Here is an 8,644-nt window from a genome sequence, read left to right as displayed (position 1 = left end):
AATTAATTTTTTTAATTAAATTTTGCAGATAACTCCTCAAGATGTACCCAATACAAACGACCTACTGTTTTTTTGCTTACATATTTTACATTAGGCTATTATTTATACATAAACATATCTAGATATAGTAAGAAACAAACCGTTTTTTTAACATACCTACTTCAAACTTATGAGTGATGTTATCATTAAATGTGGAGTGGGGCCTTACAATATTTTCTGGGGGAAAAGGGGGTCTCAGGCAAAAAAAAAAAAAAAAAAAAGGTTGGGACCCACTGACCTATAGCGTATAGCACCCGGAGGAAACCCACACTAACATGGGGAGAACATGCAAACTTCACACAGAAACGCCAACTGACCCAGCCAGGACTCAAACCATCGACCGTCTTGCTGGGAGGCAAAACTGTTCAAAATAATAATAAATGACAAATTGAAAATCTATTAAAACAGCTATAACACGCAGAAAATGTTAAACACGCACGGTAAAAAAATAACCTAATGTCAGACTCATACGCGAGGACGTACAAAAATGGTCTTTGAGACCTGTTCAAAAGAACCGATTCGCGGAAATGAATCTTGATTCGCACTCTATTAACGACAGGTGCGTTAATTACCAGTCACAGCGATGGAAAACGTATCAAGGTTGCCAACACTGGTTGAGTGAATTCCTTGATGCGATTCAAAGATATGAAGCTTCATTTCCTCTTAATAATACTTTTATTTGTCTTTATCTCCTCATCTCGAGCGACGCTAAAAAATCAATCAAGAAATTCAACCTCAGATCTGGACTTCAGATTTGAAGAAGATCCTGAAGGACCTGCCGTCAAGCGTCTCCAACCGCCATATTTACAACTACCCATTTTCCTGCATTCCAGAATCCCGCTTGTGGACAAGGAACAATTTTCTCCTAAGTTTGGATCAGGCTTTGAGCAAGTGCCCGAAGGGTTAAAGAAACTCTTCATCCCGCGCGCCCCCGCGACAGAGGGTGCGAGCTCCCGACGCCGCGAACGAGCACACGGAGTGCACGTCGTGTGTCAGTTGACGAAAATGATCGTTAAAGTCAACAAACACATGTTAGGAGTCGGTGGTGTTCAGTACGAGTTAAAACTGGGAACATGCGACATCAGCAAGACTACAAAGAGCCATCATGTGTTTATTTACGACATGGATCAGTGTGCCAGTGAGAGAAAGGTGTGTTTAAACCCTTTTATTTTTTAATTTAGAGAATGATGCGGGAATATAAAATACACAAGCACCATTTTATTAAGTTACTAGTAACACCGTTAACCCTTGTTGTTCAATTTTACTACCCATTTGTTATGTTAGCGATGAAAACATTCACTGAATTAAACTGCTGTAAAAAGCATCAGATAAATATATATATATATATATATATATATATATTTTTTTTTTTTTTTTTTTTTCTTAAATCTGTTAAATCAACCTCAGTCCTTATCAAAACTGCTTAATTGCTTAGAAAATTACAGGACTTTAACTCTCTAATTGCCAAATTCATTAATGATGTTACTGATTTGGTTAAAAAAAACTAATTGACGTATTTTCAATATAAAAGCTATTGTGGACTGAATTGTTTTTACATTTTATCACAGTCTTGGGCATGTAAACGATTAGAAACAACATTGGCTTTGCATTCTCAGATTTTCATTTTTTTACTCAATTTATTGTGGGCGGCTGTTTTTGCCCCATTGACTTCTATCATGACCACATTTGATGGTGCATTACTAGACAGTCTTTGTTTTTATTTACTCGATGTAGTTCAGAGAGCTGAGATACTTTTTATTTTCACATCAAGGTAAGTGCATAAAGGTCACTCTTTACACACACTTTAATTTGCTGTTATACTCCATATAAAATCCCGAAACTAAACTTTTTTTTTGCACAGGGTTAATGGTGCCAAGTGCCAACGGATGATCAACAGTAAAAGACCAATTCTACCTTTACCTTCCCGACAGGGAAAACCACCAGCAATCAAAAATGCATGATTATATGGTGTCATGGTTTTGTAAGCAAAAAAAAAAAAAAAAAAAGTGGTTATAATGAAGGTCAAGGGGGTTAAAAACAGCCACCAACAGTAAATTAGGGAGAGAAAAAAAAGAAAATCAATTAAAAACTTGCATTAAATGCAATGATGTTTCACATGCTCATGACTGTGATCAAAGGTTTAAACAAATCCAGCCCACAATTACTTTTCATATTGAAAATATGCAATTTTGTGTATTTTTCGCCCCAAATCAGTGATGTTTATTAATTTGGCAATTGAAGTGTTAAAATCCTGAAATTTTCTTAGCATTTTAGTAGTTTTTTTTCAGAACTGAGGTTGTTTTAACAGATTTAAGCAAAAACAAATTGTAAAAAATAGTGATGAGTTTTTACAGCAGTTTAATTTAGTGGATGTTTTCATACATAACAACAGGATAGTAAATTTAGTGTATCGAGTTAAAAAAAAAAAAGTCCAAAGAATTTTTTTTTTTCCAAAATAAGATTAGTCACCAAAAATCATTTCGCTAGCTGAACAAGAAAAAGTTATGATCAAATCAAGAATCAAAATCACCCCAGAGTGGATAAATGCATCCCCAACATTACTTAAGAATTAAACTGTGCTCATTGTAGAAAAATTGTGAATAATTTGTGGTTTCCATGGTTTAACTACTAGAATCATAGTTAATTTTCATGTTAGGTGACGCAATTTATGCTGTAGAAAAAACTATTTAGTATTGTGAAGTTTTGTTTGCTGTAGACATTGTCCTTCGTCCAATCAGTGCCACTGACAACTGGACTATGCAAATGAGCACATTAATATGCTAATTAGGAAGTTTACCCAGGGTTTATGAATGTACAGGAAAAAAGTCAGTATACCCACGATGAATTGTCAACCCATTGTGAAGAAAGTATCACTATTTTAATTGTAAAAAGCTTTTTAATTGTTGGTTGTAAATGTAAAAAATATTGCCTAAAATAATCTGAAATATAGTAGAAGGAAAAATTATCGCTTAACTGGAACGACTTTCATATTCAAGTAATACATTTGCATTGAACTTTTGTATTTTTGTATTGCAGTTAATAAACAATAGAGTAACATATTCCAACATGCTGCACTACTCTCCAGTGATGGACCAGGGGCCAATTCGCCGCTCTGTGCCTTTCTCAGTCCCCGTTGAGTGTCACTTTAACAGGTAAAACTACTATAATCTAATGCTCATTTAAATATTAAATATTGCATTGATTGTGAAAATATTCTAGCAATGTGTTAAATACGTTTCTGTGAGTTTTGCACATCTCCTCTTTGTTTCCAGATATCATTACTCATACAAAATTGGTTATGTACCTCAAGTCAGACATCAACACCACTTCAAGCCCCTGAGAGTGGTGGACAGTGTCATCCTCACCCCTCGTGACGGTAAATGTGGTTTGACCAATGAAGTTAACACTTGTGTGCTATTGGGGATGTTTATATTCACTCTGGGGTGATTTTTGAGTCTCGATTTGGCCACAACTTTCTCTGTGTTTCAGCAAATGGAATGATTTTTGGTAACAATATTTTGACATTTTTTTGGGAAAATGCTTTGAAAGTTTTCAAAAGCAACAATACACTGGGCATAAACATAAATTTGTTATGTTAGTGGCTGTTTTTTGCCCCATTGACTTCCATTAAAATATATTTTTTGATTGCAAAGCCATGACACCATATATTATATATATCATACATTCTTGATTGTTGGTGGTTTTTCCTGTCGGGATGACATAAAATTAGCTATTTTTATTGTTGATCAACAGTTGTAGTGCAAAAAACGCATAGTGTCTGGCTTTTATATGCAATATAGTGTGTGTAAGACAGTATAAGAGAGACCTTTGTAAACTTGATATGTCTGAGAAAATCTAAATTAGCACCTTAGTTCTTAGAATGTAGTAAACATAGTGAGTGTATTCATGCACACACACACTACAATCTGCTGTTATTCTCCATAGAACTCCAAATAAAAGCCAGAAACTTTTTTTTTTACACAGGCTGATCTAAAGGGTTAATAGTGCCAACCAATGTTCAACAGTAAATTATTATCGATTTTATCTTTTTCCAACAGGAAACATGTAATTCTAATGGAAGTTAATGGTGCAAAAACAGCCCCAACATAACGAAAAGGTAGTCGAAGAACTGTACACAAGGGTTAATCCTAGTGCTGCATGATACTGCAAAAGTGATACTGCAAAAAAAAATACATTTTCTCTGCGTTTTTATTTATATATATATATATATATATATATATATATATATATATATATATATATATATATATATATATATATTATTATTTTTTTTTTTTTTTTTTTTCTCATTAGTTTTATTTTATTTTTTTCCATTTAAATTGTATTTTTTTATTACATTTTTATTTATTTTTTTGTTTTTTTTTAATAGATTGCGATTATGAATAATTTTACCAGATAGCGTGAATAGCTCTGTTTGGAAAGAAATCCTTAATTTAGATGGATTGGGTTTATTTTCTAAGGTAGGGGTGTCAAACTCAATTCCTGGAGGGGCGAAGCCCTGCACGGTTTAGTTCCAACCCTGCTCCAACACACTTACCTGTAGGTTTCAAACAAGCCTGAAGGACTCAATTAGTTTGATCAGGTGTGTTTAATTAGGGTTGGAACTAAACTGTGCAGGGCTGCGGCCCTTTTGGAACTGAGTTTGACACCTGTGTTGTAAGGGGGAAACTATACAATAGAGAAAAGAAAAAGAGTCAAACAAACAGTGCTTTTTGGTTTTCCAGAGAGTCGAACCGTATTCAGGTACAGAAATTGAATAATGAAATCTAAAATTTTGCTGTATAGTCTTCATTGTAATAATAATTAGGTAAAATTATTATTCTTTGAAGATACAAGTTTACTGAAACGATATATTGTGTTGCCCTAGTTAATACCCTCCGTTAACAAGACATACCTGCTTTCTTTCAGAGAAGTGGAGGAGGTTGTCCCCCACACAGGAGTATACCATTGGTCACCCAATGTACTTCCAGGCGGATGGACCACATCTTGCCGAGGACGAGAGGCTGTTTGTGGATTCCTGTTATGTGACTGTCAGCAGTTCTCATTTGTCTATGCCACGATTTACAGTCATTGAAAACCACGGGTAATGCTTTCATTTATTTCTATAAGGTCTAATATGTCATATTAGAATATCTTTGTATTTATTAGCAAGTAAAGAGCCCAGTACCACAAATGCCATGCTTGAACAACAATTATTGTAGAAAAATTATGGTTAATTTGTGGTTACCATTGTTTAACTAATAAAAAAAATGGTAATTGTTTTTACAAAAAAAAAACCTTTTTTTGTAAGCGTTAGGAGACATGCTATTTGTTATAGAAAAAAAACTTGTGGTGTCAAGTAATTTTTTCCAAAATGTTTTACTCGAGCATAAAAATGTTTATATATTAAACCAGTGGTTCTCAAACTGTGGTATGTGTACCACTAATGGTACGCGGCTTCCTTTTATTGGTACGCGGATGAATCAAATATGTCATATGTACATGCTTCATGTATTTAAATAAATTATCAAAAATGATTTATATATGAATATGATGACATAAGGCATACATTTATGATGTCCAGGCAACATATCCAGGTGCTAATAAACCAGGAGTTTTTTTTCTTTTTTGTTTACTTTTTAAGAACAGTAACCTACTATTTTTAACTTTTTTAAAAGCACATTTTAATTTAAACGTTCTTAATAACAGGAACTAATACGCCTTGTTTTTGAACTGTACAGAGCTTTAGCTGCTTTACTGGACCTAATATGCTACTGTATTTGAATACTGCTCAAAATAGCCCTTTAACTTTTGAGGTTTTACTCTTAGTTGCACTACATAAAATGGAGGATGCTGCTACTTGTGGGTCATACAAATGCAAGCGTGTATAGTTTAATGCTGATTTGTAATCTAATTTGATTAACATATCGTCTCTCAGCCGTACTACAGATCACTGTGATGAACGATCTGTCCAGAAATGCCCTGGGATCTTTTTTTTTGTGTTTGTTGACATTTATGTGTTGCTTTTTAAGAGCAAACTTTCCCTCATGGGTCTTTCTATAAGAAACATGCGAGGACCATGTGCGATCTACCATGTTTATGACACAAATATCATGGATGTCATGTGTTAATTCCTGAGATGTACATCACTTTCTGCGATCAGGTACACTTCATCTTCACATACGTTTTGAATGATTAACACGTCCTGTCCTGATGTGTAGTAGTGATAGTCTTCACTGTAAATTTCCTGAGAGCTTTGCTATTGTTGAAGTGAATTTTGAACAACTTGGAAATACATTTCTCTAGTGTTGGAGGTTATTACTAGACTTTATGGTTCAGCAGATCACCAGAATGTGTGTTTTGTTTTTATGGAAGTTAATCCTGTTGTTTTGGGTGAGTTTTCTGATCACCAGTAATAGGCTGTATGTCCTAAAGTTCATAGCCACGGCAAAAGAAAGTTGAGACTGGATCATCGCAGATTTAAAGGAACAAAACCCAGTGCAAGGTATTAGAAGCATCATAACCAGTATTTGCTTATTTCTTTAGCAAAATATAAAGTAAATTTCATTAAGTCTCATTTAAATGCTCTGTGTTTGTAAGTGTGACCACATCGGACACAAATATGGTACGCCTTTTTGCTGTAAAATCTTTCATAATTTTGCAAAGTAACCCTCAGGATAAAATGTTATTTTGTAAGTAATGTTTGAGAATTAACCTTTGGACTGAAGTGAAAAGTATACGTTTTCATAGTTGTATTATATTTCTTCATATATTTTACACCTTACAACAAAACTACAGCATTTGAACATGTAAAAAAGCATTGAAGCATCATCTTACTAAGATATTTAGTTGTGGGGAATTAAAAACAAATGATAGTCAGCTGTAAAATCACATCAATTTACATTACAAGCAGTCAGAAATCCTTCTTGCATATGCATCTTGCACCAAATTGCATAGTCTTGCTCTGGTGTAACTTTTTGAAAATATAGATGTGCGCGTGTGTGCTAGACAATGTAGAATATTTGAATATGAGCCATGAAATTTTTGATCCCGATTTGACAAATACTCTAAACTTGACTCTGACATCAGTAATTTAAGACTTCAAATCAGATGTGGACTACTGATGAAGGACTTGGGCATGCCTAAATTAAATATTTATATTAAAAAAACACTAGTTAAAGCATTAGCAATTGTTGAAGTACACATTCAAACCTACCTTTCATTTGGTTTCTTTTTATATCGTCTGAAAGTCTGTCTGTATGTTTGAACTGTGTCCATTAAGAAAAAAGCTTTTTTTTTTTTAACTGCTTCATGCTTTACAGATGTAAAATTATTACTCTTTCTTTTTATTGCAGGTGCATGACTGAAAGCAAGAGCAGTAGGTGGTCCAGATTCATTCAAAGTGGACGAAGGAATGTTGTACGGTTTTCCTTGGATGCATTTCTGTTTCAAGGAATATTAGGAAAGGTAAAACGAGCATTATAACTAAACAGAACATGTACAATTTTACCAACAGCAGGCATCACACTTAAGGAATAAGTGCAGGGTCTGTTTTTTTTAATGTTGCATGTTAATGTTTTTTTTTATCTTCAGCATCTTTACATGCATTGTGAAATATCTATCGGAAGTTTAAACCCAACAGCAACTGCGAAGTCCTGCACTTACAACCAAAATACAAAACAGTATGTGGAGTTCTGGATGTGTAATTTTAGCAATTTTCAATAGTGAATTACCTTTAATTTGCATTCTTTCTTTCTTTTTTTTTCTTTTTTTTTTTTTTTAGATGGGAAGAATTACACAGTTCAAATAATGTGTGTTTCTGCTGTGACTCTACATGCCAGTCTTATGACCTGTCTGGTAAGTAACTTCAGTTTTAAAAGTTGTTTTTTTTGTTGGACTGCAAAAAAATAGCATTGCTTTGAGTAAATACGATAGTGTTTGTTGAAATTATAAAGTTGTCACATTTTACCTGTTGTCAGCTATAGGTTTAGTCTGCTTCTTTTATTAATCCATATACAGTGTCCAGTAAGGTTATCACCAGTGATCCTTGGATCATGGAGCCTGATTTGGGCTTCGTCGAGGAGGAGGAAACAACTCTATTCACGCCAGATGAGGTGGGAACAGGTTATGTTCAGGTTTTGACCTCAGCTGAGACTGATTCACATCATTTTGCGCCGGCCTCGACTGTGGTGGAGAAAAAAGGCAAGTTTGTGGAGCCCCGCAGAATATTTGAGGAGGTATTTGGACTGGACTAAACAAACAAAAAAAGGACCTACTGTAATATGCTTTGATTATAGACATTTCACAGATGCACACGAAATGCTAATAAATACATGACACACATGTTTGTAATTTGGATGTTTTCTCTTAGCAATATATGCATCAGCATATGCTTTAGCATCAGTTTCGGGTGGTAATGAGCTAGTGATTGTGCATTGGGAAGTTGTTTACTCAGGAAGAGAAAATCAGGTCATTAAATAAATGTATGTAATAAATGCAAGTGTCTTAACATTTGCTGTTATGTTTGTAAAAATAACAAAAATATGGCTGAAATATTGATTCATGCCTCATTCATTAAAACATTTACAATCTTTATATCTAAAAG

General features: G+C 34.0%; 1 protein-coding gene across 2 annotated transcripts; it reads left to right on the top strand.

Moving 5' to 3' along the window:
• The first annotated feature begins 575 nt into the window (after positions 1–575).
• On the top strand, positions 576–8,391 carry zp3d.2 (zona pellucida glycoprotein 3d tandem duplicate 2). 2 transcript variants are annotated; one of them, NM_001162847.1, is made up of 8 exons: positions 616–1,188; positions 3,076–3,191; positions 3,312–3,415; positions 4,969–5,143; positions 7,395–7,506; positions 7,633–7,721; positions 7,823–7,896; positions 8,059–8,391. In NM_001162847.1, exons 1-8 carry the CDS (start codon positions 670–672, stop codon positions 8,292–8,294), a joined length of 1,425 nt encoding a protein of 474 aa, NP_001156319.1. In that variant the 5' UTR covers positions 616–669; the 3' UTR covers positions 8,295–8,391. The 2 variants fall into 2 exon arrangements, 1 of the variants encoding a protein (NP_001156319.1); XR_012391465.1 differs by lacking the exons at positions 7,395–7,506; positions 7,633–7,721; positions 7,823–7,896; positions 8,059–8,391 and adding an exon at positions 6,475–6,544 and having other exon boundaries at positions 576–1,188; positions 4,969–6,202.
• The last annotated feature ends 253 nt before the right edge of the window (positions 8,392–8,644 follow it).

The sequence above is a fragment of the Danio rerio genome, chromosome 16 (genome assembly GCF_049306965.1).
Source record: "Danio rerio strain Tuebingen ecotype United States chromosome 16, GRCz12tu, whole genome shotgun sequence".
In the NCBI taxonomy this organism is placed as follows: domain Eukaryota; kingdom Metazoa; phylum Chordata; class Actinopteri; order Cypriniformes; family Danionidae; genus Danio; species Danio rerio.
The sequence above is the reverse complement of the archived record's forward strand: the minus strand, read 5'-3'. Positions and strand labels throughout refer to the sequence as shown.

Excerpts from the sequence above, each read along its gene's own strand:
- zp3d.2 (NM_001162847.1), top strand. The coding sequence starts at position 670 with ATGCGATTCAAAGATATGAAGCTTCATTTCCTCTTAATAATACTTTTA. Across the intron at positions 3,416-4,968 it reads CATCCTCACCCCTCGTGACG|AGAAGTGGAGGAGGTTGTCC; the intron begins GTAAATGTGGTT and ends GCTTTCTTTCAG. Across the intron at positions 7,507-7,632 it reads TTCAAGGAATATTAGGAAAG|CATCTTTACATGCATTGTGA; the intron begins GTAAAACGAGCA and ends TTTTATCTTCAG.